Below are 16,719 nucleotides of genomic sequence, written 5' to 3'. Positions count from 1 at the left end.
CATGGATAGTAAGGCATTAAAACTTTTAAATCTCAAAATTACATAAAAATTGTCTATGAATGGATTTTTATAAAATGGTATTTATAATGTATTTTGGGACTGATGACTAAAAGACAGTAAATACAAAAAAGACACTCTTTTCTGATAGATTCGTAATACTATATATAGGGTAAGGATAACAAAGAGTTCTCCAAATCAAAACATCAGAATAATCTCATGCTTTACTGAAGCTGAAGGATTCATGCATTTATTCAATATAGCATATGCCAGGAAAGAGGAATGCAATGGACAAGACCCTGTTCCTGCCCTCAAGGAGCTTGCAGGCTTATTATCCTATTAACTACATAATAACAAACAATATAAAACCAGGAGTGTAAGAATCAGCCTTGAGAGCACAACAGTACCACCTTGCCCAGCTTCTTCTGTAGGAACCTCAAGTTGTGAGTCTTCACTAGAGGAAAGAATAACAGTTGATGGCTAGTGCTAGTTTGAGGGATATGCCCTTCATTTTGGCTACTGATCCAAATACTAAAGAAGGCATCATCAAAAGCCTTTGAGTACTTAGAGCCCTCGGTTTCTACTGTTATCTTTTTCAGAGTACTGCAATTCCCTATATAAGGTTGCTCATCCCAGTGTCAACTGTAACCTACAAATGAGAGGCCCCCCAAAATCAACCTAAATATGAAAACATAAACTACTTACTCAGTAACTCAGATTTTCACTTCTGAGGTATGATACTTCATTCTTTCATTATGAAATATGATCTATGGGCTTCTAGTCAATGCTACCAATAGTGCATAGAAAGTAAAACTGATATTAAACATTATAAAAATTTAGGACATATTTCTAAAATATAAAGAAAGGAAAATGAAAACATAATTTGAAACAAAATTTCCTTGTAAATTTTTATTATTTTTTTTCCTTGTAAATTTTTATGTCAGAGAACAAGTATTTGTTTTATAAATTATTGCTTTCTTTCTCCCCAGCAACAAAACTCCATTTAAAAATAGATCTACTGAGGATGACAGGCACAGACTTATTGTTAAGATTCAGTGGTCCAGTGGGAACCCATGAGTGTTGAAGGTTAATGCATAATGACAGATGATGCTTTGAATGGATTTTTTCCTCTCACACAAACAAGTCTCTAATAAAAGAACTTTATGTTTAAAAATAAATTAAAATAGATATATTGAGACAAGGGTCAAAACATGAATATTAATTAACTTTAGATGGCTTCCTTGGTGGCTCAGACAGTAAAGAATCTGCCTGCAATGCAGGAGATCTGGATTTGATCCCTGGGTTGGGAAGATCCCCTGGAGAAGTGAATGACAACCCACTCCAGTTTTCTTGCCTGAGAATTCCACGGACAAGAGGAGGCTGGTGGGCTACAGTCCATGGGGTTGCAAAGAGTTGGACATGACTGAGCGACTAACACTTTCTTCACTTGCTTTTTTTTAAAATGGACTAATGTAACTAAACCAGTAAATCTTCATGTTAATTAAGCATTATTATAATGCCCTGGGGCCTCCCTTGTGGCTCAGCTGGTAAAGAATCTGCCTGCAATGCCAGAGACCTAGGTTCAATCCCTTGGTTGGGAAGATGCCCCGGAGAAGGGAAAGGATACCCACTCCAGTATTCTGGCCTGGAGAATTCCATGGCCTGTATAGTCCATGGGGTCGCAAAGAGGTGGAAACAACTGAGCAACTTTCACATTCACTTTCATAATGCCCTAAGTATTTGAGATCATTTGTGTAAAAGAGAGTGAAAAATGCATTTTTAGGCCAGATTTCTTACTAGGAACATAGAACCTTAGGTTATTCTGGAAACATATCATTTTACTATATTTTTTAAAAAACCATTTCCTTTCATGCCCACAATGTGAGGCAAAATAACTACAAAAATATACACAGAACATAAAACTTGCATTTCCTCATACCTCTTCTACTCTATTACACATTTGCAGCTTAATAAATATTGCAGCAGAGCCAACAACTGTTGTTGGCCAGACTTCCCTGTCCATCACCATCTCCCAGAGTTTGCCCAAACTCATGTGCATTGAGTCGATGATGCCACCCAACCATCTTATCCTCTATCCCCCTCCTCTCCTCCTGCCCTCAATCTTTTCCAGCATCAGGGCCTTTTCCAATGAGTCGGTTCTTCACATCAGGTGGCCAAAGTATTGGAGCTTCAGCTTCAGCATCAGTCCTTCTAATGAATATTCAGGACTGATCTCCTTTAGCATGGAATGATTTGATCTCCTTGGAGTCCAAGGGGCTCTCAGGAGTCTTCTGCAACACCACAGTTCAAAAGCATCAATTCTTGGATGCTCAGCCTTCTTTATGATCCAACTCTCACATCCATATGTGACTACTGGCAAAACCATAGCTTTGATCAGCAAAGTAATGTCTCCGCTTTTTAATGTGCTATCTATGTTTGTCATAGCTTTTCTTCCAAGGAGCAAGTGCCTTTTAATTTCATGGCTGCAGTCACCATTTGCAGTGATTTTGGAGCCCAAGAAAATAAATGTTTCCACTGTCTCCCATCTATCTGCCATGAAGTGATGGGATCAGATGCCATGATCTTATAGTTTTTTGAATGCTGAATTTTAAGCCAGCTTTTTAACTTCTCCTCTTTTATCTTCATCAAGAGGCTTTTTATTTCCTCTAAAGAGGAAGTTTCTGCCATTAGGGTGGTGTCATCTGCCTATCTAAGGTTATTGATATTTCTCCCGGCAATCTTGATTCCAGTTTGAGCTTCATCCAGCTCAGCATTTTGCATGATGTACTTTGCCTATAAGTTAAATAAACGAGGTGACAATATACAGCCTTGATATACTCCTTTTCAGTTTGGAACCAGTCCATTGTTCCACGTCACCAGTTCTAACTGTTGCTCTTTGACCTGCATACAGATTTCTCAGGAGGCAGGTAAGGTGGTCTGGTATTCCCATCTCTCTAAGAATTTTCCAGTTTGTCGTGATCACACAGTCAAAGGCTTTACTGTAGTCAATGAAGCAGAAGTAGATGTTTATCTGGAATTTCCTTGCTTTTCCTATGATCCAACAGGTGTTGGAAATTTGATCCCTGGTTCCTCTGCCTTTTCTAAATCTAGCTTCAACACCTCGAAGTTCTGGGTTCATATATTGTTGAAAACTAGCTTGAAGGATTTTGAGCACAACCTTGCTAGCATGTGAAATGAGTGCAGCTGTGTGGCAGTTTGAACATTCTTTAGCATTGCCTTTCTTTGGGATTGGAATGAAAACTAATCTTTTCCAGTCCCGTGGCCACTGCTGACTGTTCCAGATTTGCTGGCATGTTGAGTGCAGCACTTTAACAGCATCACCTTTTAGAATCTGAAAGAGCTCAGCTGGAATTCCATCATCTACACTAGCTTTGTTTGTAGTGATGCTTCCTCAGGCCAACTGACTTCACACTCCAGGATATCTGGCTCTAGGTGAGTGATCACACCATCATGGTGTGCGCTTGGGTCATGAAGATCTTTTTTGTATAGTTCTTCTGTGTATTCTTGCCACCTCTTCTTTTAGGTCCATACCATTTCTGTCCTTTACGGCGTCCATCTTTGCCTAAGATGTTCCCTTGGTATCTCTCCTTTTCTTGAAGAGGTCTCCAGTCTTTCCCACTCTGCTGTTTCCTCTATTTCTTTGCACTGTCCACTTAAGAAGTCTTTCTTATCTCTCTTTGCTATTCTTTGGAACTCTGAATTCAGATGGGTATATCTTTCTTTTTCTCCTTTCCTTTCACTTCTCTTCTTTTCTCAGCAATTTTTAGGCCTCCTCAGACAATCAGTTTGCCCTGCTGTATTAGCAGAGTGTAATGACAAGAATACTGGTGTTTGGACTTCTCTGATGGTCCAGTGGGTTAGGATTCCGCCTGCCAATGCAGGGGAAAGGAGTTCAATTCCTGTTCCAGGAAGACTCCATGTGCCACAGGGCAATGAGGCCTACAAACCCCAACGACTTAGCCTGAGTGCCCGAGGGCCTGGGCTCTGCAGTAAGAGAAGCCAGCATCATGAGAAAAACCCAGGCGCTGCAACTGGAGAGGACCCCTGCTCAGCCACAGCTAGAGAAAGCTGGTGCGCGGCAAGACTCAGCGGAGCCAAGAACAGGTAACAGCAGTGGTGTTAGAATCACACACACTGGGCTCACATCACTGTTCTTCAATTTATTTCTAGTACGACTCTGGACAGGTTACTTAACCTTGTCAGCTTCATTTTCCTGCAGAAGAAATCTGTCTTAACTCATAAGTAAATGACATTATTTTTTAAATGAAATGATATCAAAACTGATGATTTTTCAACAGAGAATTAACCTCATGTAATTCTCTATTTTCTATTAATTCCTAAAGTTTTGTTTGGAAATTAGCACACTGCTAAACTAGAGAAAAATAAAATAAAAAGCAGAATTTTTTTTTACAACCATCTTGATGTAAATTAGCCACTGTGAATTATTTCTGAATATAAAAAGATGCTTAAACATTAAAAGCAAATGCTCTCAAAATAAAGATAAATTTCAGATGGATTTAATTCTCACAGCTCCTTGAAGTGAAACTGTACATGTGTATACAAGAGTTTTAAACTTAATACTGTTTGCTTTTTTAAAATTAACAATATGAAAAATTAATACTCTTATCCACAAAGTAAAAAGCTTTTGATACAATAGAGGAAATTTAGGTGCCACTTTGCCAAATATTAAAGCTATCTACAAAAAGTCCCACCTGTAAACAGACAAATGCTATCAACTGAGTATCTTGCATGGATTTCTCAAGGCCATATAAAATATAATAAGGCTTAGCTATGGAGCAACAAAAATACAAAGCAGAAGACTGAAACCCAGCTCTCAGTTAAAATAACAGGAAATTAAAAAAAAAAATAAATAAAAACATGGGATTTCCCTGGTGGTCCAGTGGTTAAGACTTCTTGCTCCCAATGCAAGGGCCATGAGGTCAATCCCTGGTCAAGGAACTAAGATCCCACATGCACCCAGCATGGCCAAACTACTCTCCCGGCCAGTAAGAAAAAAAAAAAAAACCCAAAACAAAAACTAAAGTTAAATCCTAAGGCCTAAGTATATCTACCATTTCCTAACAACTTAATACTGCTTTTGTTTTCATTTTTCTATCCTGTCCAAATACAAAAACATAAATTTTAAGAAGAAGAAAAAAGCTTTAGACCTTACATTTTTTCAGTTAAGATACCCAGAGGTAACTTCAAATTTTCAAGTTTTGCACAGCCTTTCAGATTGACTTATTTACAATATTGGTTTGATTCTGATATCTTGGTAACTTTAAGTTCTACCTGTGATTTAAGGAGATTAAAATTTTTCAAAAGTAAGATGCACTTGAGAATCAGAAATGTTAAAACTTTGACAAATGAACACTTTGGAACTGAGCAAATACAGTAATAACATTTCCTATTAATCAATTATTGAATTTCTGCAGTTAAAGCAAGGTGCTGTGTGTGTGTGTGTGTGAGTGTGTCTTGTATGCACTGCAGTTTTGTGCTCATAACTTTATACATCATTGCAGGGATTCTACAAAGTACACCAAAGCACTAATAACAAGGTTTTAATGGGGAATATCTTCTTGGTTTTCCACTTACTTCTAACATTTCATTAAAATAATACACTGTTTTACACAATCACAAAATAAAGTGCTTTTATAATTCCTATAATACAGCTCTCCAAATTTGCATATCTACTGCTAAGAAACACATCACTAAGAACTTAAATACATATAATGTGCATTACTCTGAGTCGACAGGCCCACCAGGTGAAGTTATGCAGATTATATCAGACCAAAAGGGCAAGGAGGGGGAGACTGAAATCCAGTTTGCCCTTTTCCAGTGAAGCTTGCAAAGGTGGCCATTTTAGGTCTGGCTAGTCCAAAAGCATTTATTACACAGAAGAAGAAAAAAAAGAGCAGCTTCGATCCAAGTTTACAGCAAAATATCGTCCTTCTAGGTCAGCACAAATTGCCTTAAAACATTCCTCTTATTTTAACAGCTTTAACATGGAAAAGCATGACTATATAAGATTCTTAGGTCCCCAGGCCCTCTTCCTTCTCTTCCAGTCCCAGTACAGGTAATAGCAAAACAAAGTTTATGAGAATCCCTCAGAAATGCACATCAAAACTGCAATGAGGTATCACCTCACACCGGTCAGAATGGTCCTCATCAAAAAGTCTACAAACAATAAATGCTGGAGAGGGTGTGAAGAAAAGGGAATGCTCTTGCACTGTTACTGGGAATGTAAATTGATACAGCCACTATGGAAGATGGTATGGAGATTTCTTAAAAAACTACGAATAAAACCACCATATGACCCAGCAATCCCACTCCGAGACATACACCCTGAGGAAACCAAAATTGAAAGTGACACCTGTATCCCATTGTTCACTGCAGCACTCTTTACAATAGCTAGAACATGAAAGCAACCTAGATGTCCTTCGACAGATGAGTGGATAAAGAAGTTGTGGTACATATATACAATGGAATATTACTCAGCCATAAAAATGAACGCATTTGAGTCAGTTCTAATGAGGTGGATGAACCTAGAGCCTATTATACAGAGTGAAGTGAGTCAGAAAGAGAAAGATAAATATCATATTTTAATGCATATATATGGAATCTAGAAAAATGGTACTGAAGAATTTATTTACAGGGAAACAATGGAGAAACAGGCATAGAGAACAGACTTATGAATATGGAGAGAGGGGAGGAGAGGGTGAGATGTATGGAAAGAATAATATGGACACTTTTATTACTATATGTAAAATAGACAGCCAATGGGAATTTGCTGTATGGCCCAGGAAACTTGAAAAGGGGTTCAGTATCAATCTAGATGGGTGGGATGGGGTGGGAGATGGGAGGGAGGTTCAAAAAGGGGATATATGTATATCAATGGCTGATTCATGCTGAGGTTTGACAGAAAGCAACACAATTCTGTAAAGCAATTATCCTTCATAAAAAAATAAATTAAAAAGAAAAAAGAAACATGCCTCTGACAGGAAAAGAAAAAGGCCTCTGATGCAAAGAATTAGTGAGGAGATAGGAGAGACCACCCAGGATAAAAGACAAGAAATTGAAGCAATCACTCTTCCAGTCACTAATATTTAATCAAATATCTAGAGTATTCTCAGACAGACTTTATAAAAGAAAGTCCTTTCTATTAAATCTACTTCTGGATTTCAGTCCAACTTTTTAAAAGCTTGTATTACAGATGTTTTCAAATATACACAAAATCAGAGAAAACAGTAAGATGAATCTTCATGTACCTTTTACTCCAATTCAACAAATCATAAATGTTTGCCAGTCTTGTCTATTTCTCAAATTTTATTTTTTTGGTATGAGAGGAGGGTGGAATACACTTCATTTCACCTGTTTATATGTCAATATGTATCTCTATAGATAAGGGCTTTACCTTACCAGTGTCATAAATATACCTAAGAAAATTCACAATAATTCCTTAATGTTGTTTAGTATTAAGCGCATGGTCATGTTTCCCTGATTTTCTCAAAAGTCTTTTTACAGTTGTTTGTTCACATCAGGATCCAAAAAAAGTCCACACATGTATTTGGTTGATATTCTTTTTATCTGAAATAGCCTTTCCTCTTTTCCATCAACTCCTCTTCCACCACATTCACTTATTTGTTGAAAATTCTAATTATTCAATAAAATTTGCCACATTCTGGATTTAGCTGATTGCTACTTGCGGTATAAAATATTGATAACACATTATGAAATTTAATCACTAACTCTGCAGTATTGAGGAGAGGGGAAAAACGGACGTGGTCTGTAACCAAAATGTCTCACACAAGTGATAATTTGTCTTTTCAAAAAATGGGGGGTGAGACTTGAGCTTGGGGTAAAAAACATGTACCAGAGGATGCTATTAGGAAAACTAAGAAGGTACCAAATCCACATGTTTTTACAAAACTATCCCTTTTACTACCCTATACACAGTTAGTTACAGCTCTTTATTAGCATGTAAAAGTGAAATGGATAGTATTCAATAATCATATATGAAAGGTATTTTTAAAAGAAAGTTAATAGTTACCTATAATTGTCAATACAATGTAATTCACTTAGTTTTGTTTGGTGCAAAAAATTAAGCTTTTTTAAAAAGGCATAAAAAAAGTGCTTGGTACTTTGAAACATGTTTTTATGAGAAAAAAAGACAGCTTTCCAATTTTATTCTGATTCTTAGTCAAACATTATTTAACCCCAGCTCAAGAGACTGATATGAATACCAATAATACAGAATTGGTGGATCAGTAGAGTGGGCTTAATGTCTGTGTGTAATGTAATGGTGCCAAGTGCAGATAAATATTTGTTAAGACCTATCAGCATTTAAGGAAAAGACTGCCAGGCCTTATCCACTTGGTGAATGTCTACTTATCCTTCGAAGCCCACCTATAGTAGGAAAATTCTTCACATATGTATTAATCCCTCTTTCCTTTTGAGCTACGGTCCGCACTTCTGGCTGAAGAGCTTTTAAATACGATGGACAAAGAATGTTGCCTGCCGTATCAGTGAACAATGGCTGTTGAGGCCATCAAGACATCTGTCATTGCAGTCACCCTCAATGGTGCACCTTAAGGAGATTCAAAATGGAGAAAAACAGGATACTGGCCCTAGACACCTAAGGTGCATCTCAAAGGAATGATTTCAATAAGCCCAGAGTTTTGCACCTTCTCATACATAGAAAAGCACTAAATTTGTTAACTTGAGATGTCTAGTTTTCCTTAACAAGCAGTAATCTTTTGATGTTTCAACTATTTGGTTTTTTGGCAAAAACTCCTATATATCCTGGCTCCTCCATACCCTCGTCCTTTATAACAGTCCCTCAGGGCTTGCTGAGGGGCGATCTTTAGGTTGAAGTCCTCAGTAAGTCTGCCAAATAAAGTCTAATCCTCAACTTTTAGTTTGTGCATTTTTTTTAAAATTGACAACATTATGCTCTGAGGATACAAAGACAGCTTTGAGTCCCCGTACTTAAGAACCTTACAGCCTAACTAAAATAGGTGCTACAGAAGTAGTCTGCGTAAGAGACATAGCGACTTAGAGATCTGATCTATCTGGATTTGAGGTTGAATGAGACAAGTTGTCAGACAGAGGTGACCCCATGAAGGGGAGGCTTATCTACATTACTCTTGCCTCTCTGGCAGCTAACAACCACCAATAAAAATTGGGTGACAGCCAGCCTCAAAGTACACCTGGAGCTTCTTGACTCAACTGACTTTTACTTTTACTCCACCTCAGAAACCCACTCCCAAGGCTGTATACTACGATCACGTTAACACTGGAACTGATCCACCTCTGAATACATTGACCCCAACTTTCAAACATCTGATCACAGTCTTTAACCCTTCTACATCTTTCACTACCATTTTACCTGTCAAGTCCTCCAGTCTCTCAGGGTCTCAGTTCATTTTTCCCTCAGTTCATCATTTTCCTTTACTGTATTTTTCTATTGTATTATTCTAAGATTTACTTTATTTTTCTTTTTTGTATTTTGATGTATACTTCTCTTCCTACATTTATCATACAGCATTTTAATTTATACAAAATTTTGTTTGCTTTCTCTATTAGATCATAACTTTTTAAAAAATGTATTTATTATTTTACTTTACAATATTGTATTGGTTTTTCCATACACTGACTTGAATCCTCCATGGGTGTACACGTGTTCCCCATCCTGAACCCCCCTCCCATCTCCCTCCCCATCCCATCCCTCTGGGTCATCTGGACTCTGTGGGAGAGGGCAAGGGTGGGATGATATGGGAGAATGGCACTGAAACATGTAAATTATCATAACTTTCTTTAGAACAGTAATGGGATTCTTTTTCTCAGACCTGCATCCTTCACACCCAGAACAGGCCTGCTGCTGCTGCTGCTAAGTCGCTTCAGTCGTGTCCGACTCTGTGCGACCCCACAGACGGCAGCCCACCAGGCTCCGCCGTCCCTGGGATTCTCCAGGCAAGAACACTGGAGTGGGTTGCCATTTCCTTCTCCAAGAATAGGCCTAACCCATATTAATTGCTCAGTAAAAGTTGATGCAAGCATTCTTGTCATTTTCACCACTGTTTCTATGAGCTCTCCAAAGGCGGAACCTGTATTTTACCTGAGTATTTAGTAAAATGGGGTTGACCTATAATTTCTACTGGAGTGCCTCATACATATCAGAGCCCCCAGGAGCATTTGTTGAATTGGAAAAGGTTGAAATGTTATTAAAGCCTGTATAAGACATATAAAGATATGTTCTCTGCTCTATCTTGGCATTATTATTTTAGCAATCATTTAAGTTAACCAAATAGTTAGGAGACCAACGTAAAAAATGTTCATTGTGGCAGAGGCAAACGGAAAGCCCTGAACAGAGAGGTCAGGAGGCATGCACTTCACTCTCGGCTCTGCCACTCAGAATCTACAAATAACCATCTCTGTAACCCTTAGCTTCCTCATTTATTAAAATGGGGTTTGACGAGCATTTGATTCTTGATCATCTGAAAGTTCCCTAACTAATATGCTATGGCTACCAAATTTTTTTTTCATTAGAAGTGATACACTCTCAGATTTCCCTAGTGGTACAGTGGATAAGAATCTGCCTGCTAATGCAGGGGACATGGGTTTGATCCTTGGTCCAAGAAGATTCCACATGCCGCAGGCAACTAAAGTCCACGTGCCACAACTGCTGAAGCCCTCACGAGTAGAGCCTGCGCTCTGCAACAAGAGAAGTCACCGCAGCGAGAAGTCCATAGACCACAATGAAGAGGAGTCCCCACTCACGGCACAGAAAGCCCTCAGAGCAGAACGAAGAACCAGCACACGGAGAAGGAAATGGCAACCCACTCCAGTATTCTTGCCTGGGAAAGTCCATGGACAGAGGAGCCTGGCGGGCTGCAGTCCATGGGGTTACATGACTGAGCATGTGTGCACGAGGGTGGAAGGAGATGGGTTGGTAGCAATAAAGTGGTAGAACTTGAAGAAAAAAAAAAAAAGAATCAGCACAACCCAAAAGAAAAAAAGAAATGATTTTTTTAAAGGTAGAATTTCTCATATAAAGAATAAAAGTGATACACTATCAATATAAAAAATTGTATATGCCTTACTGAATTGTTTAAAGGGAAATTCCTTCTCTCCACTGTTTTCATAATTCTCTGGAGACGTCCACTCTCAAAAGTTCCTTCTGTACATTTAAAACATTCTTCATGCACAAGCAAGTGTAGTGCTAAGATTGCTGATTTTATTTACCAGCCTGACAGTCCCAGAAATTCTAATGGGACAGTGACAAAATGAAAGAGAACTATAAATACTTTGATAGCAGGAAGATAATTACTACCCAAGAGGCCAACAGTAGAAAAAAATTAAAATACAGATAGAAATATTTAAAACTTCATGTGTCACCCCTCCTTGGTTGTGTAATGTAATGTTAATAAAGGTATATGACAAGATAATAAACTGAAGGTGGGAAGAAATGTGGGAGGCAACAGAATTGTGGAGAAAAGAGAGAATCATACCAATGTTGCAATCACTGAAGGATATAAAAAAGACCAAAATAATAATAATAATACAATTCTAAGTGGTAAAACAAGAAACAATTCTGAAATATCTTATGAGCATATGGATAGAGTCAAGGAAGTAGTTGTTTTCCTTTATTAAATCCAGCCCAGAGACAAATATAAATTAACACATGTCCTTGATTTTCTTGACAACAGCATTCTTTGAAAGTGAAAGTGAAAGTCACTTAGTCAACTCTTTGCCACCCATGGACCATACAGACCATGGAAATCTCCAGGCCAGAATATTAGCGTGGGTAGCTTTTCCCTTCTCCAGGGGATCTTCCCAACCCAGGGATCAAACCCAGGTCTCCTGCATTGCAGGCGGATTCCTTACCAGTTGAGCCACAACATCTAATAACGGCATCTGCATATTACAAGAACAAAAGGAAAATAAGTATATTTCTAACCAGTTCTCTCCGATGGTGTGGGAAATATATCACAGGATGATTGCCATCATAAGAATTTTTTTTAAAGATAGTAAGAAAAAAAATAGGTCACTGGGAAAGTAGGAAACTCATCTCCCAAGAATACTCTAGGAAAAAGTGTGATCTAATGGCTGGACTGTTAATTTCCCTTTCATCTAGTACCAGAAACTAAATATTAAGGAATATATTAGATAGAGGACCAAGCTGTAACTTTAGTACCCACCTAAAGAAGATAGATTTCACCTAAACAAGATAGATTTCACCTAGACAAGTCTGCAGTTTTACCCTTATGGTTTTACTCTTATGCTGTAAAGTGATACCACTGTAGACAAGAACGGCTTATAGATAAGAAGAGCAGCCCAGACAAGGATCCTGTTTCTGCAAGGTTAATACATTACTGATATGTCTACTTTTAGAAACAACAAAAATACAATTCTATAATACGTAACTTGCAAACCTATCAACATTTAACTATGAATTGTGTATGTGTGCTCAGTCATGTCCAACTCTTTTGCAAGCCCATGACCTGAAGCCTGTCAGGCTCCTCTGTCCCTGGAATTTCCCAGGCAAGAATACTGGAGTAGGTTGCCATTTCCTACTCCAGAGGATCTTCCGGACCCAGGAATAGAACCTGTGTTACCTAATAACAATTACAGGCTTTCCAGGTGGCTCAGTGATAAAGAAGCCGCCTGAAAAATAGTAGACTTGGGTTTGATCCCTGGGTCGGGAAGATCCCCTGGAGAAGGAAAAGAGAAGTCACTCCAGTATTCTTGCCTGGGAAATCCCACGGACAGAGGAGCCTAGTGGGCTACAGGCCGTGGGGTCACAAAAGAGTCAGACAGGAAAAAAAAAAAAAGTCAGACAGGACTTCAAATGACAATTACAACATTAAAAAAAAAACAACTGGTATTTTTACAACCTAAATACAGTATAAAGGGTAAAAACTAAAACTATAATTTAGAATGTGGAAGAAGAGAAAATGATAAATTATTTTAATTCCATAATGTAATTTTAATATCATGGTACATAACACAAACTCTGTCATGAAGGTGAAAATTGTTAAGTCCAGGAATTGACCTGTAAGGTCTTCATAAAAAAAAAAAAATTAGTCAAGGACTATAAACTAGCAAATCTACCTTGTCTCTTTACATTAAAACACACTAAACAGAAATAAGGAACTAAAATCATTTTGGTTTCCTGCGCCCTATAGGTTAGAAGGAACAATATTTCCTGACACCGGAAAATAGCAAGTCAGTGGCTGAAGATGGTTTTCAAATGTGCGTAGAATATCATTTTAAGAGCTTTTAAAATTCTTAAGAGAATTTTCATTACCAGACAGATCTATGTTAGAACATAGCATAAAACTAAATATATAAAGCAGTACGGTATTTCTCAAATTTTCTACTTTAGTCCAAAAAATGTTATGACCTGTTTTATTTCATCACCTCTTTCTCACTAAACGCAATGGAAACCTCCAAGCCTGTTGACACAAATTGCTTTAGGAAGCTAAAGGTCTGCGGTGGTCAACACAAGTCAAAAGTGGCTCATGTGCTATTCCTGACTACAAAGGTTTAATACTCAGTACATGCCATCTAAAGTACAAAATGAAAAAAAAAAAAAAAAGAATCATGTGAAAAAAGGCCCTAAAAGCCTCTTTAGAATTCTCCACTGGACAGGGCAGCCTACTCAGATCTACCCACCCTCATCCTGACTGAGCTTAGCTACTGGAACAACTGCCTCTGTAAAAATATAAAATTTTAAAAAGAATTTTGTGATACAATATCTTAAGTCTCCTCAGGAAAGCCAATAACTAAGATATGATCAATAACTACTCCATGTAACTGACCTTAAAAGCAAACTGTCATAGTTAGACCCCCAAAGCCAATTCTCCGCTAAATTTTACCATTTAGGATTCTCCTTCCTGAAAAATGATTAAATTCTTTGATACTCATCCTTAACCAAAAGACCCATTTCAAGTCTGAGACAAAAACGAGGAAGTCAAAACACAACCACTTTCCTTCTTGCCATATACCTTCAAACACACCAAGTTACTACTGCAGAGATTCGCTATGCAAACCATTATCCTAAAGGGTTCCTAAACATCTCAAAAAGAGGTTCCTTGGTTCCTAATGATGATTCTATAACGGAAACGTGATCTCTCGGTATATTTTCTCCCTGGACAAACAGGTCAGTAATGGAAGTATTTTGTTATCTATGTTTCTACTCACCCTCAGTAACGTCCTGGGGGTTAGATGTCCGGTCACTGGCTGGATCCAGTGCAACCGTTCCCAGGGAAGTGGTGGCTCCAGACATCTCACTCATAGGCTCACTACGGCTGGTTTCGGGCACACTTTCCCGGGAGCTAAATCTTACTCGGGAACTGGATCGAGAGCTGAGGTCCGGACTGGTGTCTGACAAACCTGGAATGTCATCGATCTTTGTTGGTGTCACCATGAACCGAACTGAAGCCATCTTGCTGGTGGTTTCTGGAGGATGCATTTTTATTTTTCTCTTCCTTTATAAGGAAAAAAGAAAAACCCTGCAAAACCCTTCTTCCTTTGCAAGCTACTTCTGATTGCAAAAATAGAAAAGATAACTAAAAACACGAAAAACCTTCAGTTACCTTGATTTACACCACACGAAAAGCCACTACATATAAGAATCCTTCCACTCAAGAATTCAAGCTGTCCTAAAAAGTGCACTACCAACAGTTGAAAAATATTAAAAAAAAAAAAAAAGACAAAAAAACAATGCCAATCTCGTGTAGCTTCGTTCTTTCAGAATGAAGAGATACCTAGTTATCTCCTCTGGTCCAGGGATGTGGGCTCAGGGCCATGGTCGGAAAAGCAGGTGACGAAGCCTTTATCGCCTCGACCCTAAGGTTTCGGCCGAGGTAGTTAGTCCTTTTTTTTATCTGTAAATGTCCCACGGTAGTTGAGCAAAGTGCGCACAAGCCCACCCTTATCAGACGAATTTACAGCATGGATCAGATTGCGAAACGGTGTACACCCAGGCACCTGTTGGGTATCAGGTGAATACCCCACAGGTCTGGCTGGGAGGAGGTGTGTGTAGAGCCACCCGATGTTTCTGAGGCCGATAATCCACTTGGGTCTGGTGGCAGAGGTGCGCACGCATAACGGGAAAAATAATCGCACACTCCCGCCCGAGGAGAATGAGAGAAGGGTAAGCAGAAGAGGCTGCAGGGGCAGAGCGGATTTCTGCCTTCAAAAGGCCTGCGGGGGTGGCCCGCCCGCTCTTCTGGCAGAAAGGTCCCTAGGATCCGGGAGGAGGCGGCTAGCTGACCGAGACTCCGCGGACTGCAGCTCAGGGTCGAGACAGGTCGCTGCGAGTCAGTCCATCGAGCCCCCGACTGGCTCACTCGGTTTCTCTTGCGCGTGACAGGACGAGCCACCCCTGAGCCGAAGAAGCTCTCTCCCCTACCAGAGGCCCGGCGCAAGGTCAGCCCTCGCTGTTCTTCCTCCGGGTTCTAACTGAAGAGGAGGTGGCCTCAGGCTGGTCCTGGCTGAGCTGGAGAGAGCAGCGAGGATGTGTGTAGGAGGAGGTCGCAGGTGCGGGATCTCGGCGCCAGCTGATGCGGGTGCGCGCGCAGCTGTTGTTTATGAGCCGGTAACTGTTTCCGAGCCACGGCGCGCGCAGGAGGGCTGGAGCTGCCGGGGAGGGCGCCCCCTCCCTGGCCAGACGCCAGAGATGCAGTTACGTGACCTCGCCGCCCCCGGCCCCGGGCCCGGCGGGCTGGGCCCGCGCCGCCGCAGCCCCGCCTTTTCCTCCCGGCTCGTTCCTCATTCGAGGTTAACGGTCCGAAGAGAAGCCTAGGGGAGCGGTCGGAGGGCGGCACCGTCCCCACGAGCGCCTGAGGAGCCCCGCCCAGTCTCTGCAGCCCGCGAGGTGGCCGAGAGGGCTGCGCGCATGCGCTCGCTCAGGTCGCAGCAGGGGGTGGGCCCCCAATGTGGGAGGCCCGGAGCACGACGGGAATTGTAGTTGGGTGTGGGGGCCTCAGCTGCGTTCATTTGGGAAAACAAATGCTTTTCCTTCTAGGTCCTGCTGTCTTGCACTAACTGTAGAGGTGGAAGGATTTCAGGGAGCAGTGGGTACCCCATACTCTCAGAACCGCAAAAACCATCTCTCCTGAATAAGAGCATCCTGAAAATGCCATTCATAATTTCTTTAAAAATCACAAACCTCACACCACCAAATACCTCCAAAATATGTGGTATATATTGGATATGACCCTCATTGGAGTTTTTATTAGTGGTATATCCCAAAGCATTGTATGTTCAAATTTATACATACTTTGTGCTACATTTTCTACTTCCTGTCTTTGGGGAACAAAATGGTTTTTACAGGTATACGCCTATCATTCATATTATACACCTTACATATATACAATTTTGTGTTTTACCTCAGACTGAAAGCTCCGTTAAAAAAACCATCTTTTAGACATGAAGATGACATTGAGATACTTTCTCTTGACTCCAGTGTTTTCTCTACTTCTGCCACCATATTTTCCCTAGCATATTTAATGCATGAATAGAGGTGTTCAATAAATTTGACTCATCAATATTTTGTTTGCAAGTTATTCCCTAGAGCTCTGATCAAGACACTTTTCTTAACTTTAATTTTTCCTAACTTTATTTATTGACATATAGTTGATTTACAATGTGCGATCTTTGCTATACAGCAGTGACCCAGTCATACACATATTT

At 39.8% G+C, this 16,719-nt stretch overlaps 1 protein-coding gene across 2 annotated transcripts in view; it reads right to left on the bottom strand.

The window, feature by feature from the left end:
* SLC12A6 (solute carrier family 12 member 6) overlaps window positions 1-15,859 on the bottom strand; it is an 87,375-nt gene extending 71,516 nt beyond the window's left edge. For both annotated transcript variants that reach the window (XM_065940018.1, XM_065940019.1), the window contains exon 1: window positions 14,224-15,859. In XM_065940018.1, the coding sequence (XP_065796090.1) occupies window positions 14,224-14,494 (271 nt within the window). In that variant the 5' untranslated portion in view covers window positions 14,495-15,859. The remainder of the gene's footprint in view (window positions 1-14,223) is intronic.
* Window positions 15,860-16,719: the final 860 nt, after the last annotated feature.

This window comes from Muntiacus reevesi, chromosome 7 (assembly GCF_963930625.1).
Source record: "Muntiacus reevesi chromosome 7, mMunRee1.1, whole genome shotgun sequence".
NCBI lineage: Eukaryota > Metazoa > Chordata > Mammalia > Artiodactyla > Cervidae > Muntiacus > Muntiacus reevesi.
Note: the sequence above shows the minus strand (reverse complement) of the source record. Positions and strands in the feature narration are given on the sequence as shown.